The sequence below is a fragment of the Lissotriton helveticus genome, chromosome 5_1 (genome assembly GCF_964261635.1).
Source record: "Lissotriton helveticus chromosome 5_1, aLisHel1.1, whole genome shotgun sequence".
NCBI lineage: Eukaryota > Metazoa > Chordata > Amphibia > Caudata > Salamandridae > Lissotriton > Lissotriton helveticus.
This window is the reverse complement of record NC_136065.1, coordinates 2,119,192,648-2,119,214,673: the sequence shown is the minus strand read 5'-3', so window position 1 is coordinate 2,119,214,673 and position 22,026 is coordinate 2,119,192,648. Positions and strand designations below refer to the sequence as shown.

At 53.0% G+C, this 22,026-nt stretch overlaps 1 protein-coding gene across 1 annotated transcript in view; it reads left to right on the top strand.

The window, feature by feature from the left end:
* PRRT1B (proline rich transmembrane protein 1B) overlaps nt 1-20,751 on the top strand; it is a 143,901-nt gene extending 123,150 nt beyond the window's left edge. The window contains exons 4-5 of the mRNA XM_078646190.1: nt 14,515-14,652; nt 19,230-20,751. Coding sequence (XP_078502316.1) covers nt 14,515-14,652; nt 19,230-19,376 — 285 coding nt within the window. The 3' untranslated portion in view covers nt 19,377-20,751. The remainder of the gene's footprint in view (nt 1-14,514; nt 14,653-19,229) is intronic.
* Nucleotides 20,752-22,026: the final 1,275 nt, after the last annotated feature.

The following is a 22,026-nucleotide window of genomic DNA, read 5'->3' as shown; positions in this document are numbered from 1 at the left end:
GCTAGTCAAGCCTGTGGATGTCCAATGCTAGTTCAAGCCTACCCATGTACAATGTTAGTCAAGCCTGCTCATATCCAATGCTAGTCAAGCCTGCCCATGTCCAATGATAATCAAGCCTGCCCATGTCCAATGCTAGTTAAGCCTTGCCATGTCTAATGCTAGTTAAGCCTTGCCATGTCCAATGCTAGTTCAAGCCTGCTGAAATCTAATGCTAGTTCAATACTGCCGATACCCAATGTTAGTCAAGCTGCCCATGTCCAATGCTAGTCAAGCCTGCCCATGTCCAATGCTAGTTCAAACCTGCAGATGTCCAATGCTAGTCCAGCCTACCAATGTCCAATGCTAGTCAAGCCTGCTGATGTCCTATGATAGTCAAGCCTGCTCCTGTTCAATGTTAGTCAAGCCTGCCGATATCTAATGCTAGTTCCATCCTGCCAATGTCCTATACTAGTCAAGCCTGCCCATGTCCAATGCTAGTCAAGCCTGCCTATGTCCAATACTAGTTCTTGCCTGCCCATGTCCAATGCTAGTTCAAGCCTGCCCATGTCCAATGCTAGTCAAGCCTGCCTATGTCCAATACTAGTTCTTGCCTGCTCATGTACAATGTTAGTCAAGCCTGCCCATGTCCTATGCTAGTCAAGCCTGCTCATGCCCAATGCTAGTCAAGCCTGCTCACGCCCATTGTTAGTCAAGCCTGCCCATGTCCTATGCTAGTCAAGCCTGCTCACGCCCATTGTTAGTCAAGCCTGCTTATGTCCAATGCTAGTCAAGCCTGCTCACGCCCATTGTTAGTCAAGCCTGCCCATGTCCTATGCTAGTCAAGCCTGCTCACGCCCATTGTTAGTCAAGCCTGCTTATGTCCAATGCTAGTCAAGCCTGCGGATGTCCAATGCTAGTCAAGTCTGTCAATGTCCAAAGGGCATTTGCCCTGTCGTTGTGCAGTGCTAGTCAAGCCTGCTCCTGTCCAATGCTAGTCAAGCCTGCTCCTGTCCAATGCTAGTCAAGCCTGCTGATATCTAATGCTAGTCCTGCCTGCTCATGTCCAATGCTAATCAAGCCTGCCCATGTCCAATGCTAGTGGAAGTCTGCCAATGTCCAATGCTAGTTAAGCCTTGCCATGTCCAATGCTAGTTCAAGCCTGCCCATGTCCATTGCTAGTTCAAGCCTGCTGAAATCTAATGCTAGTTCAATACTGCCGATACCCAATGTTAGTCAAGCTGCCCATGTCCAATGCTAGTCAAGCCTGCAGATGTCCAATGCTAGTCAAGCCTACCAATGTCCAATGCTAGTCAAGCCTGCTGACGTCCAATGATTGTCAAGCCTGCTCCTGTTCAATGCTAGTCAAGCCTGCCGATATCTAATGCTAGTTCAAGCCTGCCGATATCTAATGCTAGTTCAAGCCTGCCCATGTCCAATGCTAGTTCAAGCCTGCCGATATCTAATGCTAGTTCAATCCTGCCAATGTCCAATACTAGTCAAGCCTACCAATGTCCAATGCTAGTCAAGCCTGCCTATGTCCAATGCTAGTCAAGCCTACCAATGTCCAATGCTAGTCAAGCCTGCCTATGTCCAATGCTAGTTCAAGCCTGCCCATGTCCAATGCTAGTTCAAGCATGCCCATGTCCAATGCTAGTCAAGCCTGTCCATGTCCAATGCTAGTTCAAGCCTGCTCCTGTCCAATTCTAGTCAAGCCTGCCCATGTCCAATGCTAGTGGAAGTCTGCCAATGTCCAATGCTAGTTAAGCCTTGCCATGTCCAATGCTAGTTCAAGCCTGCAAATGTCCAATGCCAGTCAAGCCTGCCCATGTCCATTGCTAGTTCAAGCCTGCTGAAATCTAATGCTAGTTCAATACTGCCGATGCCCAATGTTAGTCAAGCTGCCCATGTCCAATACTAGTTTAAGCCTACCCATGTCCAATGCTAGTCAAGCCTACCAATGTCCAATGATAGTCAAGCCTGCTGATGTCCAATAATAGTCAAGCCTGCTCCTGTTCAATGCTAGTCAAGCCTGCCGATATCTAATGCTTGTTCAATCCTGCCAATGTCCAATACTAGTCAAGCCTGCCTATGTCCAATGCTAGTCAAGCCTGCCTATGTCCAATACTAGTTCTTGCCTGCCCATCTCCAATGCTAGTTCAAGCCTGCCTATGTCCAATGCTAGCCCAGCCTGCTCATGTCCAATGTTAGTCAAGCCTGCCCATGTCCTATGCTAGTCAAGCCTGCCAATTTCCAATGCTAGTTCAAGTCTGCCAATGTCCAATGCTAGTCAAGCCTGTCCATGTACAATGCTAGTGCAAGCCTGCCAATGTCCAACGCTAGTCAAGGCTGCCTATGTCCAATACTAGTTCTTGCCTGCCAATGTCCAATGCTAGTCCTGCCTGCCCATGTCCAATGCTAGTCAAACCAGCCCATGTCCAATGCTAGTGTAAGCCGGCCCTTGTCCAATGCTAGTCAAGCCTTTATGTCCAAAGCCTGCTTATATCCAATGTTAGTCAAGCCTGTCCTTGTCCAATGCTAGTCAAGCATGCCCATGTCCAATACTAGTTCTTGCCTGTCGATGTCCAGTGCTAGTTCAAGCCTGCCCATGTCCAATGCTAGTCAAGCCTGTCCATGTACAATGCTAGTTCAAGCCTGCTAATGTCCAACGCTAGTCAAGCCTGCCCATGTCCAATGCTAGTTCAAGCCTGCCTATGTCCAATGCTAGTTCAAGCCTGCCCATGTCCAATGCTAGTAAAGAGTGCCCATGTCCAATGCTAAAGCGGTACAAAAGAGGGTGGTGATGGACGGAGCATCTGAACCAATCAAACACTCACACCCAGTCAACAGATCTGAGTTTAATCCATCACCGTTCTTTAGCCCACTCTGCCACCCCAGTTCAGACATGGCCATATGCAAATCAGTCTGACTCTCTGTGCCTCATGGGAACAGTCCAGCCCGAACTGCCAAGCCATGCCTTCCCTGGACTGGAAACAAGCTTCCTAGGACCGGTTTCTGGCTTTTCAGCCGTCTTCAGTCAGGCTTGCTTGAATCCAGTGGCAAAGTGAGCAAGGGACTCACGTCTGAGCATACCCTGCCAACTTATGGCGAACAAAGCGGTACAAAAGGGGGTGGTGATGGACGGAGCATCTGAACCAATCAAACACTCACACCCAGTCAACAGATCTGGGTTTAATCCATCACCGTTCTTTAGCCCACTCTGCCACCCCAGAACAGGCATGGCCATATGCAAATCAGTCTGACCCTGTGCCTCATGGGAACAGTCCAGCCCGAACTGCCAAGCCATGCCTTCCCTCGACCAGAAACAAGCTTCCTAGGACCGGTTTCGGGCTTTTCAGCCGTCTTCAGTCAGGCTTGCTTGAATCCAGTGGCAAAGTGAGCAAGGGACTCACGTCTGAGCATACCCTGCCAACTTATGGCGAAGAAAGCGGTACAAAAGGTGGTGGTGGTGGACGGAGCATCTGAACCAATCAAACACTCACACCCAGTCAACAGGTCTGGGTTTAATCCATCACCGTTCTTTAGCCCACTCTGCCACCCCAGGTCGGACATGGCCATATGCAAATCAGTCTGACCCTGTGCCTCATGCGAACAGTCCAACCCGAACTGCCAAGCCATGCCTTCCCTGGACCGGAATCAAGCTTCCTAGGACCGGTTTCTGGCATTTCAGCCGTCTTCAGCCAGGCTTGCTTGAATCCAGTGGCAAAGTGAGCAAGGGACTCACGTCTGAGCATACCCTGCCAACTTATGGCGAACAAAGCGGTACAAAAGGGGGTGGTGATGGACGGAGCATCTGAACCAATCAAACACTCACACCCAGTTCAATACTAGTTCTTGCCTGCCGATGTCCAGTGCTAGTTCAAGCCTTTCCATGTCCAATGCTAGTTCAAGCCTGCCCATGTCCAATGCTAGTTCAAGCCTGCCCATGTCCAATACTAGTAAAGCCTGCCCATGTCCTATGCTAGTCAAGCCTGCACATGTCCAATGCTAGTCAAGCCTGCTGATGTCCAATGCTAGGCAAGCCTGCCGATGCCCAAAGCTAGTCAAGCCTGCTCATGTCCAATGTTAGTCAAGCCTGCCGATGTCCAATGTTAGTCAAGCCTGCCGATGTCCAATGCAATTGAAGCCTGCCTATGTCCTATACTAGTTCTTGCCTGCCCATGTCCAATGCTAGTTCAAGCCTGCCCATGTCCAATGCTAGTCAGGCCTGCCCATGTCCAATGCTAGTCAAGCCTTTATGTCCAAAGTCTGCTCATATCCAATACTAGTAAAGCCTGCTCATGTCCAATGTTAGTCAAGCCTGCTGATGTCCAATGCAATTGAAGCCTGCTGATGTCCAATGCAATTGAAGCCTGTCTATGTCCTATACTAGTTCTTGCCTGCCCATGTCCAATGCTAGTTCAAGCCTGCCCTTGTCCAATGCTAGTCAAGCCTACCTATGTCCAATACTAGTTCTTGCCTGTCGATGCCCAGTGCTAGTTCAAGCCTACCCATGTCCAATGCTAGTCAAGCCTGTCAATGTACAATGCTAGTTCAAGCCTGCCAATATCCAACGCAAATCAAGCCTGCCCATGTCCAATGCTAATTCAAGCCTTCCCATGTCCAATGCTAGTTCAAGCCTGCTGAAATCTAATGCTAGTTGTTAGACGGGGACCTGGAGGGTCAGCCGAGCACAAGGGGAGAGGCCTCCGGTGAGGGCCGTCTCCAGCGATCGTACAGACAAGTAACTTCCCCCCCACAGATGGACACCACACGAAGATCAGCTTAACACCTTTTATAGGCAATTCTTTGAGTAAGGTGGTACGATACAAGGAGATCAGGACACGATGATCCTCTCAATTCTAGTCTCTATTAGGGGAAGGGGGTAGCGGGACAGTCTTGGTACCTACAGGTACGGAGGTGAAACGGTGGTAGCTCACAATCCTCGAGCTCGGCGTTCGGACGGGTCAGACCGCGGCAGCGCCAGCAGGTCCCGAAGAGGTCGTAGGTGGCAACGGGCCGCGGCAGCGCCAGCAGGTCCCGAAGAGGTCGTAGGTGGCAACGGGCCGCGGCAGCGCCAGCAGGTCCCAACGAGGATGACGGTTACAACGGGCCGCGGCAGCGCCAGCAGGTCCCACGAGGATGAACAGTGCAGAAGGCCGCGGCAGCGCCAGCAGGCAGGACAATAGTTCACAAGGCAGGGCTGCGGCAGCGCCAGCAGTCCGTCAAGGATGAGTTCTTCTCGGTGTCTCTCGACTCCAGGATACAACTGCCTTCCTGCTCTGGGGCTGCCTCAGTTATAGGTCTGGCGCCCTTTGATGTCCGGACCCTCGCACTGGGAGGTCGGGAGGTCCGGGATGAGGGAGTCCAGACACCCAGCAGGGGGGTGGAGCCAGCACCCGGGGAGGCTGGGGGCGATCGGCACCTGGCGGGGGAGAGCTATCGACACTCCTTTCTCCCATTAACCTGCCAAGTGGTCCGTTCACCTTCTGGATGGATGGTGGTGCCGGGATGTCGGGGCCCGGCCAGGCCCAGGGTTGGGGTCGAGCCGAGGCCACGCGGCCGCGTGGTGCAGTGTCCAAGATGGCGGCTGGGCCGGGCAACGGGGTTGACGGGGGCCTGGGCCCGTGGCACAGAGATATCCGGGAGCAGGCGTCCCGGAGGGGGACGGGTTGCGGGTTGTTTCTGCGGGTAGCACCCGGAGAGCCGATGTCTGGGCCCTGTCATGCGGGGAGGGAGCGAGCCCTTCGTGGGGCCTGTCCAACATGCGTCCCCCCCAGCTGAAGGCGGGGAGAGTCACCCATCCTCTTGGGGACTCTCCTCGTCGAGGCGGAAAAAGCGGGACAGGCCGTCCGCGTTGGCGTGGTCTTGGCCAGGGCGATGCTCCACAGTGAAGTCCATCCCCTGCAGGGAGATGGACCATCGCAATAGTTTGGGGTTCTCTCCCCGCATTTGCATTAGCCATTGCAGGGGCCGATGATCTGTTTGTACCCGGAAGTGGGTTCCGAAGAGGTAAGGCCGGAGCTTCTTGAGGGCCCATACTACTGCGAAGGCCTCTCGCTCAATGGTGCTCCAGCGCTGTTCTCGGGGCAGGAGGCGTCTGCTGAGGAAGGCCACTGGTTGGTCGACTCCCTCGGGGTTCAGTTGGGAGAGGACGGCCCGATGCCCTGGTCTGAGGCATCCGTCTGGACGATGAACTCACGGCTGTAGTCGGGGGCCTGGAGCACAGGAGCGGTGCACATGGCGGCTTTCAGCCTCTCGAAGGCCGCTTGACAGTCTGGAGTCCAGTTGACGGTTTTTGGGTTGGTCTTGGATGTGAGTTCCGTGAGGGGCCGAACAATGCTGCCATAGTCCTTCACGAACCGCCGATAGTATCCGGTGAGCCCCAAGAAGGCTCGGACCTCGGTTTGAGTTACGGGGGGCCGCCAGGACTGGATGGCAGCGATCTTGAGCTGGAGGGGGGCCACCAGACCGCTCCCCACTTGGTGTCCGAGGTAGGTCACGGACCCCTGGCCTATTTGGCACTTGCTGGCCTTGATTGTGAGGCCGGCCTGTTGGAGGGCCTGCAGGACCCCTCGGAGGTGGCGGAGGTGGTCTGACCAGTGGCGGCTATACACCGCGATGTCGTCCAGGTAGGCGGCGCTGAACTCCTCGAGGCCCGCCAATACCTGGTTCACAAGTCGTTGAAACGTGGCTGGAGCGTTTTTCATGCCGAAGGGCATCACTCTGAAATGGTAGTGTCCATCCGGGGTGGAGAAAGCGGATCGTTCTTGTGCCCTGGGGGTGAGGCCGATCTGCCAGTAGCCCGCCGTCAGGTCGAAGATGCTTAGGTAGCGGGCCGCCCCCATGCGGTCAACTAACTCGTCGGCTCGGGGGATGGGGTGAGCGTCGGTTCGGGTGACAGCGTTCAGACCCCGATAGTCGACGCAGAACCGGAGCTCGGGTGTGGTGCCCGGGGCTGCCGCTTTTGGGACCAGTACAACCGGGCTGGCCCAGGGGCTGTCCGAGGGTTCGATGACTCCGAGGGCGAGCATCTTGGAGACTTCTTCTTGGATGCAGGTGCGTACCCGATCTGGTACTCGGTACGGCCGGTGTCGGATAGGAGGACTGTCGCCGGTGTCCACGTCGTGCAGGCACCAGGGGGTGACCCCGGGTGTGAGGGAGAATAGGCGTGCAAATTGCAGCAGGAGGGCCCGACAGTCTTGGCGCTGCTCCGGGGTCAGGGCCTCGGAGAGTTGGACCCCGTCCACTGAACCATCTTTTTCCCCGGTCCCCAGCAGGTCAGGGAGGGGCTCGGAGTCCTCTTCAGCTCCACTGTCTGTGGCCATCCGCAGGCTGAGCTCCGAGCGCACGAAGTGGGGTTTGAGTCTGTTGGCGTGGAGGACCCGGAGGGGGTTCCGGGGGGATTCCATGTCGATGAGGTAGGTGACGGGGCTCTTACGCTCGATCACCTTGAAGGGCCCCGTCCACTTGTCCTGTAAGGCACAGGGTTCGATGGGGGACATCACCCACACCTGCTGGCCAGGCTCGAATTCGATGGAGGAGGCATGTTGATCGTACCACTTCTTCATGTCCTCCTGACTGGCCTCAAGATTGGCTTTGGCGAGCTCTCTGAATCGCCGGGTCTGATTACGGAGGGTCAGGAGGTACTTGTAGACGTCTGGAGGGGTCTTCAGGGGGGCCATTTCCCACTCCTCCTTAACTAGGCTGAGAGGCCCGCGAACAGGGTGTCCGTACAGGAGTTCGAAGGGGCTGAAGCCGAGGGACTTCTGGGGGGCTTCTCGGTAGGCGAAGAGGAGGCACGGTAGTAGCACGTCCCACTGGCGGCGTAGGGGTTCTTCCAGCCCCAGGATCATCCCCTTGAGAGTGCGGTTGAATCGCTCGACCAGTCCGTTTCCTTGCGGGTGATAGGGGGTTGTGAATCGGTAGGTGACTCCGCACTGTTGCCATAGGGATTTCATATATTTTGAAATAAAGTTCGTGCCCCTGTCACTGACGACCTCCCTGGGGAAGCCCACTCGAGAGAAGATCCCCATTAAGGCTCGCCCTACCACTGGTGCTGTTACAGTTCGAAGGGGAACCGCCTCAGGATAGCGGGTGGCGTGGTCCACCAGGACCAGGATGAAGCGATGCCCTTGTGCTGTTCGGGGGTCCAGGGGCCCCACAATGTCTATTCCCACCCTTTCGAACGGGGTGGTCACCACGGGGAATGGTTGCAGGGGGGCCTTGAGTTTGCGGCCGCTCTTCCCGCTGGCCTGGCAGGTCGGGCAGGACCGGCAGTGGGTGGAGACGTCATTTCTCATCCTAGGCCAGTAAAAGTGAGTCACCAGGCGGTTGTATGTTTTGTCTTGCCCCAAGTGTCCAGCCAGGGGGACATCATGGGCCAGGTTCAAAAGGAAGTCTCTGAAGCGGAGGGGCACCACCAGCACTCGACTGGTCCCCAGCTCCGCTACTCTTTGTTCGCTGTACAGCAGGTCATTGTCCCAATAGATCCAGTGGGCCCCTGCGGTGTCTCCTGCGCTCTGGGCGAGCGCTTGCTGTCGCAGTCCCTCGAGGGAGGGACAGGTCTTTTGCTCTTGCCGGAATTGTTCTTGGGTGGGCCCCCCTTCCTGACGCCACTGAGCCAGGTCCGGAAGGTCTTGGGGCTGAGCGGGCTCTTCTTGGGGCTGTTCCGGGGTGTCGGTAGGGATGGAGTCTCCCTCCGGAGCGATCGGGGGAGGAGGTGCTGGCCATGCGGGTTCTTCAGATCTAGGGATGGTGTCGGCGGCCATTGACCGGGTTGTTACGCACGCCCAGCCCGGGAGGCCTAACATCCCCAGGTGCTCTCTTCTTTCAACGGCTGCCCACGGGGAACTCTCGAGATCGTTCCCCAGGAGGCAGTCCACGGGGGCATCGTCGCGGACAGTCACTTTTAGCATCCCGGACACTCCTCCCCATTCGAAGGGGACGCAGGCCATCCGACACAGGCTCTCCGAATTGTCGGCCGATCGGACGGGGCAAAGAACATTTGGCAGGATTTGTTCTGGGGTCACCAGGTGACAACGGACGGCCGTCACGCTGGCCCCTGTGTCACGCAGGGCTTCGGCCTTACGCCCATTTATGTTCACCCACTGGCTGTACTTCCTGGTGTTGGCTGGTAGGGGAGCCCGCGGGATCAGGTCTCTCCCCCCTAGGCAGGCCAGGGTCATGGCGGCAGGTTCCCACTCGGGCTGCTCCTGCTCGTAATCTTCAGGCTCCTCGGAGACTTGCTCTTCTCCTAGGGCGGCGGCAGCCACCTGGCGGGCCTGGGGGTCTGGTTCTTTGGGCAGGTCGGGTCACTGGCATAGTGGCCGACTCGCTGGCATCGATGACACGTAATGTTGGCTCGGAACCCCGGGCGCATCGGGGGGTTGCCCCGGCCGGCCGGGGGCGGGGTGTAGTTCGCGGGAGCGGCCGGGACGGCGTCTCTGCCCCGGCCCGGGCCTCCTCCTCCTCCTCGGGGACGATGATGACCTTGGTTGGGTCTGTTCTGCTCATTGGGCCCACTTCGGGCCACTCGGGTGCTCTCCCATCGGTCAGCCTCGGCGGCGAGCTGCCGTGGGTCAGTCAATTTACTGTCGAGGAGGTGCTGCCTGAGCTCGACGAAGCAGTTGTTGGAGAGGTGCTCCCACACAATGAGGTTGAAGAGCTGTTCGTAGGTGGTTACGTTGCTACCCTTGATCCATCCCTCGAAAGCTCGGCTGAAATAGTTCACATATTCTATCCAGGTTGTACCCGGGATGCGGGTGCAGTTGCGGAACCTCTGGCGGTACATCTCGGACGTCAGCCCATATCGACTGAGGAGGGCGGCCTTCATGTGGTCATAGGACGTCATTTGATGGTCCGCAAGCTGCAGCAGGGCATCACGGCCTTCATTGACGAATCTCCCCCATAGACCGGCCCCCCAGTCACTTCGAGCGATCCGGTGGGCAGTCATGGCGATCTCGTAGGCCTTGAACCACTGCTGTATGTCGTCGTTCCGGACATATTCCCGGACCACATCTTTGGGGATGTGGACCTTCTGTTCGGTAGTACCTGGGGGGCGCGGTTGCTCGGGCACCCCTAGGTCTTTGTTCTGTTTGCGCATCTCTATCTCCGCTAGCTTGCACTCGTGTTCGTATGTCAGTCTTTTTTCTTCGAGTTCTCTCTGTCTCTGCTTCTCCTCTCGCTCTTCTTGGAGCCGTAAGTGTTCTAAGTTCATCTTTTGTTCTGCCAGTTTCAATTCTCCGTCTAATTTGAGCCGTGCCAGCTCTAACTCGTGAAGTCTATTTTTCTCTCGTTCTCGGATCTCTTCCCGGGAGAGATCCGTTCTCCTTTCTTCTGTCAGGGTGGTGTTTGTTTCCGGGGCTTCGAGGTCCCGGGGTCCGGCGGTATTTGTCTCTGCCCAGGATTCTAGGGCGTGTTTGAAGTCCTCTTTCGTGCTCAGACCGGTGGTAGCAATGCCTGGTTCTATGCAAAATTGTTTTAGCTCTCGGTGGTTGTACTCTTCCAGTTTTTCCATCTGGAATTTCTCTGCAGATCCGCTCTCTCTGGTCGTCATCGTGGATTAGTCGTAGGGTGAGTTACTCTCTGAACACTAGTTCAATACTGCCGATACCCAATGTTAGTCAAGCTGCCCATGTCCAATGCTAGTAAAGTCTGCCCATGTCCAATGCTAGTAAAGTCTGCCCATGTCCAATGCTAGTAAAGTCTGCTCATGCCCAATGCTAGTCAAGCCTGCTGATGTTCAATGCTAGTTCAAGCCTGCTGATGTCCAATACTAGTTCTGGCCTGCCCTTGTCCATTGCTAGTCAAGCCTGCCCATGTCCAATACTAGTTCTTGCCTGCCCATGTCCAGTGTTAGTTCAAGTCCGTCCAAGTACAATGCTAGTCAAGCCTGCTGATGTCCAATGCTAGTCAAGCCTACCAATGTCCAATGCTAGTCAAGCCTGCCCATGCCCAATGCTAATGAAGCCTGCTCATGTCCAATGCTAGTTCTTGCCTGCTGATGTCCAATGCTAGTCAAGCCTACCAATGTCCAATGCTAGTCAAGCCTGCCCATGCCCAATGCTAATGAAGCCTGCTCATGTCCAATGCTAGTTCAAGCCTGCCCATGTCCAATGTTAGTCAAGCCTGCCGATGTGCGATGCTAGTGAAGCCTGCCCATGTGCAATGCTAGTCAAGCCTGCCGATGTTTAGTGCTAATTAAGCCTGCTCATGTCCAATGTTATAGAAGCCTGCCGATGTCCACAGAAAGTTGACCCTGTCGATGTCTATTGTCAGTGAAGCCTGCAGATGCCTACTACTTGTTGATCCTGCAGATGCCTACTAGTTGTAGAGCTAGCCCGTGCCCACTACTGTTAAAGCCTAAAGCCTGCAGATGTCCACAGCTAGTTGATCTTGCTTTAGTCAGTTGCTAGGCGAGCCTGCTGGTGGAGAGCGCTAGTTAAACCTACAAACCCTGTTAATGTCCAGTGCCAGTCAAGTCTGTCGGTGGCAACTGTTCATCGATCCTCTCATGTCCAGAGCTATTAAAGTCTACCAATGTCCACTGCTAGTCAAGTGTGCTGCTATTCACCACTGGTCTAGCATCCCAGCCTCCACTACTAGTTGGCCTGCCGCCATTCTCTACTAGAGAAGCCTGGTGATGTCCATTGCTAGATCAGTGTCCATTTCTAGTCAAGACTGTCGATGTCTATTGCCATTCAAGTCTGCAGATAGCAACTGCTTGTCATCTCTGTTGATGTCCACTACTAGCAAAACCTACCTATGTTTGCTGTTAGTTGAGCCTGCCGATGTTCACACCCAGTAAAGCCTACCACTGTCCACTGCTAATCTAGTGTTTCAATATTCCCTGCTAATTAAGGCTCCTGGTGTCTGATACGCTACTAGTTGAGTCTGCTGACATACAATACTAGTTGAGCCTGTTGATGACCACTGATAACCAGTGGAGTCCATTGATGTCCATTAGTAGTCTAGCCGCCCAATGTCCACTGCTTGTAAAGCCTACCAATGTTCCCCTACTAGTCAAGTCTGCCTATATCCACCACTAGATGAGCCTGCCAATGTCCTCTGCTCGTCAAGCTTGCCAACATCCTCTACTAGTCAAGCTTGCTGATGTCCACTACCACCGAGCCTGCCAACGTCCACCACTAGTCAATCCTGGAGATGTCTACTACTAGTTGAGCCTGCCAACGCCCATTACTAGTCAAACCCATTGACATTCAGTGCCGGTTGAACCTTTTGATATCCACTGCTTGTCAAGCGGGCTTAAGTCCACTGCTAGTAAAGTCTACCAATATTGACTACTAGTTGGTTCGTTCATATCCACTGCTAGTTGTGCTTCCTGACATCCACTATCAGTTGAGCCTGCTGATATCCACTAGTAGTCTAGCCTTCTGACATCTTCCAAATTTCACTACTAGTCGGGTCTGAGCGTAACCACTGCTAGTCAAGCATCCTGGTGTCCACCCCATGACCTAGTGTCAAGAAAGAGTAAAGATCTAGGCTGGTCCAGTGGCACCCGGTGGACTCAACACACCCAAACAAAAGATAAGGCTGGGCCAGGGGCTCTCTTACTTGGTAATCCCATTGAACCAAGTTCAATGCAAGCTGGTCAGAGGTCACAAGAGTGCATTCTTTAACTTGATAATGTCCTGATTACCAACCGTGGTGGCCAGAGGGAAGCGGGCTCCCTCACTTCACAACAGACACATCCTGGCCTGAGAAATCCTATAATCTGGCAGATCCCACATTTATGTACTTAACTCACGGGTGCCACATTCTCCACCCGAGGAGACTCCCCAACTGTGTGCAGGAAGCTTGAATCCTTCTTTTGCTTTGCCCACCACTCTTGGGTTACCTCAGAGACTTGGATCAGAGGAAGCCCCCCTGAATGGGGTGTGGCCCCCTCAGAGTCATGTGAAGGGCTTGTATCAGAGGGAGGCCTCCTGCATGATAAGCATTGTCTCTACCTCCTCAGAGACATTCAGGTGGCTTGGATCGGAGGGGGAGGGAGGGCCTGCCTGGGGTGGCTCATCTCAAAGACATTTAAAGGGACGCCCCTGTATGCGGAGGGCCACTACAGATACATTTAAAGGGCTAGGATCAGAGGAAGGCCCCTGCATGGGGAAGCGGTACAAAAGGGGGTGGTGATGGACAGAGCATCTGAACCAATCAAACACTCATACCCAGACAACAGATCTGGGTTTAATCCATCACCGTTCTTTAGCCCACTCTGCCACCCCAGTTCAGACATGGCCATTTGCAAATCAGTCTGACCCTGTGCTTCATGGGAACAGTCCAGCCCGAAATGCCAAGCCATGCCTTCCCTGGACCGGAAACAAGCTTCTGAGGACTGGTTTCTGGCATTTCAGCCGTCTTCAGCCCGGCTTGCTTGAATCCAGTGGCAAAGTGAGCAAGGGACTCACGTCTGAGCATACCCTGCCAACTTATGGCGAACAAAGCGGTACAAAACGGGGTGGTGATGGACGGAACATCTGAACCAATCAAACACTCACACTCAGTCAACAGATCTGGGTTTAATCCATCACCGTTCTTTAGCCCACTCTGCCACCCCAGTTCAGACATGGCCATATGCAAATCAGTCTGACCCTGTGCCCCATGGGAATACTCCAGCCCGAATTGCCAAGCCATGCCATCCCTGGACCGGAAACAAGCTTCCGAGGACTGGTTTCTGGCATTTCAGCCGTCTGCATGGGGAAGGCCACCTCAGTCATTCAAAGAGCTTGGATCAGAGGAAGGCCCCTGTCGGGGGCTCCAGCAGCTCTTTGTTATGCCTCTGCCTGGGTGTGTCCTTTCTCTATTTTTACATTTGCCAGTCCCCGGAAAAAGTGACTTGAGTGTCCAGTACTGGTGCCAGGCGACTTTGTTTGCCCTGAAGAATTTGCCCTAAAATTATTGTGGCAATGAAACATCTTGGCGCAGTATGAAACGGTATGCATGACAAGCAACCACTTTTAATTTGAATGAGTGCACATCTGAATAATAAAGTTGGTCTCGAGCAAAGTGCAACTTTTTTCAATTTTAACTTCACAGGGTCGCATCGTGGGATGTGATCTTTTCACTTCACAGCACCTAACTTTTTTTGATTTGGACACTACATTTGTTATTATTTTTCAAGACAAGATGACTACCGATGATGATAAAAGTGGGCACAACTGGTGAGTACCAAACAGTGAGCTCGTTTGGTGGTGTGCACGTGAGGGGTCATCTTGTCTTTTCACATTCTTTCCGGAGTCCCTTTCTTGCACCTTTCACAAATTCCTTTGTATGGTGATGTAAAAAAAAGTGGTGACTGCCATTTGTCAAAACGGTTTACATTTCTAATTGAAGGCAAAAAAATGGTTGGTTACTACCTCGTTATGTAAAAGAGAGGCGTATATGGCATTTACATTTTATGAATCCCTACCTCCATTCTAAATTGTTTGGCCTAAAAAGAGGTGCCTTATAGACCAGGTCTTTGTGTTTTTGAATGCCTCAGCCACTCACCGTGTCTTCTCTCTCTCTTCATCCTGGCAGTACCACGAGCACATGATGGGACACCCACCCAGGCCACAGGCCCGGCGGCCGCCCAAGGATTACATGGTGGAGTCCGTGCTGGTCATGATCTTCTGCTGCCTGCTCACGGGGATCATCGCCATTGTGTACTCTCATGAGGTAAGGGGGCCCTCATGAGGTAAGGGGTCCTCATGAGGTAAGGGGGGTCCCCATGAGGTAAGGGAGTCCTTGCACAAGAGAAGGGTGCTTGCATGGGGTGTAGAGGGCTACTCGCTTGAGGTAAAAGGGGGTCCTCTTGAGGTAAGGGGGTCTTCATAAAGTAAGGGGGTCCTCAGAGGTAAGGGGGGTCCTCAGAGGTAAGGGGGTCCTCATGAGGTAAGGGGGCCCTCGTGAGGTTAGGAGGGTCCTCATGAGGTAAGGGGGGTCCTCATGAGGTAAGGGGGGTCCTCATGAGGTAAGGGGGGTCCTCCTGAGGTAAGTGAGGCCCTCATGAGGTAAGGGGGTCCTCATGAGGTAAGGGGGTCCTCATGAGGTAGGGGGGGTCCTCACGAGGTAAGGGGGGTCCTCAGAGGTAAGGGGGGTCCTCAGAGGTAAGGGGGTCCTCAGAGGTAAGGGGGGTCCTCATGAGGTAAGGGGGTCCTCATGAGGTAAGGGGGGTCCTCAGAGGTAAGGGGGGTCCTCAGAGGTAAGGGGGTCCTCAGAGGTAAGGGGGGTCCTCATGAGGTAAGGGGGGTCCTCAGAGGTAAGGGGGGTCCTCAGAGGTAAGGGGGTCCTCAGAGGTAAGGGGGTCCTCAGAGGTAAGGGGGGTCCTCATGAGGTAGGGGGGGTCCTCACGAGGTAAGGGGGTCCTCATGAGGTAAGGGGTGTCCTCATGAGGTAAGGGGGGTCCTCCTGAGGTAAGTGAGGCCCTCATGAGGTAAGGGGGTCCTCATGAGGTACGGGGGGTCCTCCTGAGGTAAGTGAGGCCCTCATGAGGTAAGGGGGTCCTCATGAAGTAAGGGGGGGTCCTCACGAGGTAAGGGGGGTCCTCCTGAGGTAAGGGGGTCCTCCCGAGGTAAGGGGGTCCTCACGAGGTAAGGGGGTTCTCCCGAGGTAAGGGGGGTCATCTCGAGGTAAGGGGGGTCCTCACGAGGTAAGGGGGTCCTCACGAGGTAAGGGGGGTCCTCATGAGGTAAGGGGGGTCCTCCTGAGGTAAGTGAGGCCCTCATGAAGTAAGGGGGGTCCTCATAAGGTAAGGGGGGTCCTCCTGAGGTAAGGGGGGTCCTCACGAGGTAAGGGGGGTCCTCATGAGGTAAGGGGGGTCCTCCCGAGGTAAGTGAGGTCCTCATAAGGTAAGGGAGATCCTCATGAGGTAAGGGGGTCTTCATGAGGAATGGGGGTCATCACGGGGTAAGGGGAGTCCTCATGAGGTAAGAGAGATCCACAGATGGTAAGGGAGGTCCTCACGAGGGAAGGGGGTCCGTGCACAAGAGAAGGGTGCTCGCATGAGGTGTGGAGGGCTCCTTGCTCGAGCTAAGGGGGGGGAGTCCACGCGAGGGAAAGAAATCTCACACAAGGTAAGAGGGGAAAGGAGGTCTTACACTAGCTGGGAAGGGCGGCTTGTACAAGAAGAGGAAGACTCCTTGAACGAGGGAGGCGGGGTGCTCGCAGGACATGAGGGTCGCTCATTGCACTACAACAGATCCTCACAAGAAGTGAGGAGGGTTCCTCACTCAAAGTAAGGGGGTCCTCACCAGGTCAAGGAGTCCTTGTACGAGATAGGAGGGGTGCTCACCTGAGGTGCGGAGGGCTCCTCACTCGAGCTAAGAGGGCGGTCCTCATGGGGTAAAGGAGTCCCACAGAAGGTAAGAGGGGTTTTGCACGAGCTGGGAAGGGCTCCTTGTACGAAAAGAGCAAGACTCCTTGCACGGGAAATGAGGGGTGCTGGCAGGAGGTGGGGATCGCTCAATGCTCAAAGTGTGATCCTCACAAGAGGTGTGGAAGGGTTCCTCGATTGAGGTAGGAATGAATCGTGACACAGGATGGGAAGGGTCCTTAACGAGGTGGCGGGAAGGCCTTCTCACTCCTGGTGGGAAGAGCTCCTCGTACAAGGTGAGTAGGGCTCTTTGTAGGGGGATAAGAGGGACTCCTTGTAGGAGGTAAAACAGGATACTCCTATGAGGTTTGAAGGGATATCTGAACACGGTCAAGAAGGGCTCCTTGGTAAAGAGCATTCCTAATACAGAGTGGGAGGGGCTCCGTGCACGCGGTATAAACACATCCTCACTCAAGGTAAGAGGGGCATACCTCCCTGGGGCATTGCAAGAAGCCCTTCGTCCCATGCCCCAATCATCTACAATTATTGCACTGGAACATCCTCAAGATGGACCTTCCGTGGATTCCCCTCAAACACTCAAAAGTACCTCAACCTGCAACGTGTCCCTTCCTTTCCAGGTTCAAGGCCCCCAGCAACAGATATCAGGCTGCGGACACCCTGTTATGTTGCTATGTTATGCAGATTTGTAGAGCGCACTATCACCGAGAGGGTATCTGGTGCTGAGCTGGTGTGAATATAGCCACACCTAGGACCTAGTGGGACTACTCGAAAAAGTCAGGTCTTCAGATTCTTGCTAAATTCAAGAAGTGAGGAGGAGGCTCCTGTGTGTAGCGGCGGGATGATCCACGCTTTAGGAGTGATATAGGAGAAGGCTCGACTACTAGATCTGGTTTTCCGTATGCGTGGGATTCGTGCAAGAAGGAGTCAGGGTGAGTGGAGGTGTCTGGAAGGTTTGTGAAAGCAGATGCAATTGTTGAGGTATGCTGGGCCTGCGTTATGTAGTGCCTTGAAAATGTGGATGGTGAGTTTCAATAGTGCTTGTTTGGGTATGGGGAGCCAGCGGGGCCCCTTCAGGTGTGGTGTGATGTGAGTGCGGTGTGGGAGGTTGGGAGTGATTCTGGCCACCCAAGTTCTGATTGATGGTTGTATGATGTTACAACGCGATCTTTTAGATCGCGGTACATCACAACACATCTTTTACAACGCAAGTCGTTACCACGACTTGCGCTGTAGGGTGCTGAACTTAGGAATAGTAAGATTTACTATTCCAACTCCAGCCTACGTACAGTAAGGAAGGTGTTGGAATAGTAAATCTACTATTCCTTAGTCTAGAGCGCCCTCCAGCACAAGTCGTGGTAACGACTTGCGTTGTAAAAGACGCGTGGTAATGGCAGCGCGGTGTTTTGACCGCGTTGTCATGGATGTTCCCCTGTGACCGGGGCATGCGTGATGGTTTTCCGGGTGCTGATTGGGAGCTGTTTAAATATCTTCCTCAGCATCTTCAGGGTATGGAACATGAGGTGGTGACGGCATTGCTTTAGGTGGTCATGTTGAGTTTGCTGTTAATGATGATCCCAAGATTCTTGGCATGGGTGGTAAGGGTGGGTATTGGTCCTATCTCTGTTGGCCACCAGATGGAATCCCACAGTGATGTGAGCTTTCAGAAGATCACGATTTTGGTCTTGTTGGCGTTCAGCTTTAGAGGGTTGGTCTTCATCCAGTGGGTGATTTCAGTCACGCAGGCCTTCAACTTGATCTGGGTACTGGGCATCTTGTCTGTGAGGGTGAGAATGAGTTGTGTGTAGTCGGCACAGGAGAGGACGTTGATGTTGTGAGAGCAGATGATACTGGCTAGAGGGAGCATGCATGGTAACCACACGGCCCTCTACTGGTGCTTCACATGGGTGTTTTCACACCAAGGTGTCTTCCACAAACCCTCACCTTGCAAGGGGACAGACACATAACCCCACTGGCTGCCCCTTGTATTACAAGCCTGTCCTTATTCCACCATGCCTCGATCCAGCACCCTAAGGAGCTTCCGATGCACCAGCACCTCCTGCCTCTTTAAAGGGGTCCTCAAATGCACCCCACCCCCTGATCAATTCAGAGTGCCCACACCTTCAACCCACCGACAGCGTAAATCTACTGTGCAGAACACATCATAGACAGTACTTGCATTCCAGAATAAAATGTTTGTTGTGTCTGGAGAAGGTGCCTAGTTACGCTACATATTCCACCTTCTCTCCCAACCACAACAATGGTTTTGTTGCATTGCAAATATAGAATTGTATAAGCGCTTGATATTGTTGACACGTATTTGTAGCGTGGATGCATCCACGCTACAACAACGTGTCAACAATATCAAGAGCTTATACAATTCTATATTTGCATCTGGACTGTATCAGCTTGTCCATCTTTTTTCCTTGGTGTTGTACTTGTAATTAAATCTAACTGACGACAGGGTCAGTTAAAAAACTACGTTGATGCCGTGCTCTGTACTATGAGTTTTTGATTTTACGAATATATGGAAAATCCTATTTTCCTATACAGGGCAACACTGGTTGGGTGGCACAGTGTTTACATTGAGCACGCCTATACATTTAAGAATCAAACGAATTGCAAATGTAACAGAGGTGCTGACCCCTTTCTTATTACCACTGCCACTTGGTTCTAGTGTGACAACGCTTCTGTTGCCATCTACAGGCAGGTTCCTAGATCCCCTCTGCAGTAGCCTCTGTCCTGCAGATCTGTTCAGGCTGCTCAGACAATAAATAACTACAAACTCTGTGCTGTAAGCAAGAAGTACCTCCCAGCCTGCCTGTGCCACACAATCCAAGTTGGTATTCTAGGTCTACCCTGCTGCCACCCACCTCTTTCCTTGGCTTCCATAACTAACATCTGTCCTCTCTCCTCCCTACAGACCCGGGCCGCCCTGAACCGCGGTGACATCAACATGGCGAATGAGGCCTCCAGGAAGGCGCGCTCCCTCGTGCTCTTCAGTCTTCTTTTTGGGGTCTTCGTCTCCATCAGTTGGGTGATCTACGTTGTTGTCGCACTCTACGTCTGAGGGGTTACGCCCCAGCTTTTGAGACATACACGGGGGATGCACACTGCGCCTGGAGGGGAAACCATGTCCACATTTGAAGGCCCCGAGCAGCAAACTCCACCATCCCAACATGGACTGATCTGGAAGGAAGACCCTACAAGACCCTACTCTTTGACCACCCAGTGCTACTTGGGCTGGGGCAACAAGGGAAGCCCATGGGCTCCTCAGAGTTCAGTAGCTTTGCTGAAGAGCCGTCATCTCTACGTGGAGAGCAGGAAGGCATGCTCCCCAGACCATCCTGGTCCCCCCAGTTCTGCATGAACTTGGTGAAGCCAGCATTGGCTGTGGCACATGTCAATCACCTCTGGTTGAATCAGTGCACGTCTACAGCAGAATTGTGAATATTAAGGATAAAGCTGCTCTTGGGGCATACACGGGTGACAAGTTCATCACTTGGGAAAGTAGAGAAGTAGGCCCTGCTACCAACCTGCTGTGGTAGGGGGCAATGTGGTGGTGGAGCCAATGTAGCATTGGGATGCACAGGTATTGGACGACCCTTCTCCTGATGTCAAAGACCCTCCTCTACACAACTAGGGTCTGGCCTGGCACCTTCACCCTGTGCGTCTCCATCATCCAAGAATATGTGTCTCTCACTGGAGCTGTGCCAGCGTCTCGTGCCCTGGTCAGGTCTAGGGTACGCTGTTTCTGGAAAGCACGTTTAATGATTTGTGTCGGGCACCAGGACTGCATCAGCAGAGGGCAAAGAAAGAATTGTGATGCGGGGTACCACGAGCACCCATCACTGGCACAGCAGTGGGTACTGCACAAGAGAGTTGAGATGTGCCAGCAGAGCTGTGCGTAACTCAGTACTGGAATGTGGGGGCATTGTGGGTCAGGTTTGAGGTGCATTGGAAGAGCTGTATGTGACTCAGTACTGGAATGAGAGGGGTCAGGTTTGAGGTGCCTTGACAGAGCTGTGGGCGAGTCTTACTCCTGGCACAGCTGTGAGAGCTGCAGTTGAGGGTTGACAGGTGTTTTCAGACCTTAAGTTGAGTCCTATCACTGGGGAGAGGGTTGCTGGGGGTCAGGATTGAGGTCTGTTTTCTGAGGCAGGCTTCACCTGCCCTCTGCATCCCAGGATTACAGCAGCAGGAGGTAGAGGAGATCAGGACAGACAGACTTCAGTCTAAAGCACCTCACATTGCTTCCACAAAAGAAGGACTCTTGTATTTGTGAGTCAGTTGTACATAAAGATGTATATGGAGAGATATATATTGCAGAACACCAAAAACTGCATTCAAATAAGCATTGGAGACAGTTCAATGTTATGAGGTTTCATGCATTCCCTTCTGATCTTTGTGTCCTCTTCCTGTAAAATAAACCACTGGAAAGTGAATGACTGTGTTCAGATTGTAAACATAACTTGTTCACCTATGAAAACCCTTAGGTGTGGCTCAGTGATAACCACTTGAAGGAGAGACCCGCGTGTGCATTGTGAAGCTGCAGCAAGGGAGATCATCAGAAGGCATGCACGATGCTTGGAGTTTAACTGTTGCACATCACTAATCTGACGTCTGCTGTTTTTAGTAGTATCACTATTAAATAAGCATTGGCGAAGCCAATAGGTCTGGCCTTGCAAGCGTGCAATTATTGTTTGCAAACATATGCAATAGATTGCTGATGGATGCTTCTAACTGAAAATGCGTCACCCCAGGCACTAGGTCGGATCCAGTTTTCTGGGGGTAGGTGACATCGTGCACCTCTGGGTCAGATTCATCCTGCCCTGGAGGTGACGTCGTGACCACTACATAGTCACCACCCCATGCGCTGACGTCAGTTCCTTTTTTTCCCACGCCTTTCAGTTCGAATCGGGAGCAAGCTCCTTAGAATTCTGTCAGACTTGACAGACATTTTCAAACTTTTTGCAAGTGTGCAAGGGACATAGGGGCATATTACCAAGGGTGGCGATAGGCAATTATCGCCGGTTTAGCGTCCGTTTTCGGCCGCTAAGCGGCGATAATTCTATCGCTCTATTAGCAAGCTGTCGCTAACTGATGTTAGCGACAGCTTTTAGGCGATAGCGAGCGGTTTGGGGCCCGCTTTGCTTGTTAGCGATATTTATCGCTAATGACATGCAAAGTGGGCGTACCCAACCTGTTAGCGACTGAAAGCAGTCGCTAACGTCGCTATCGCCTATTAACATGGCAGGCGTAGCGTTGGAAATATTCCCGCTATCGCCAAAAACCAACGCCTGCTCAGACCAGTTCTTAGCCATGTTATGTTATGTTATGTTATGTTATATGGTCTCTTTTATAGCTCCAATGGGAGGTGGATAACATGGCTAAGAGCATTTCGTAGCTAATCCGTGAATATCGCTGTATTCTCAGCGAAATTCACGCATTTCGCCGCTATCGCTGGATATTTTAGCACAATGGAGAAAAACGTTGCTAATGGCATGTTTTCTCCGCTAACATATCCAGCGATAGGCAGCGATAAAAAAAATCCTCGCTAAGCCTATTTAGCGATAATTATAGCTACTTGTTGGTAATATGCCCCACATATCCTTCAAAAGCAACAGGATTCAAACGTTGTAATGTTTGTCACAAACTAATATCAGTGATGGACTCCAATGAGGTCTATTTCTTCTGGTGTTTGGGTTCCTCGCACAACT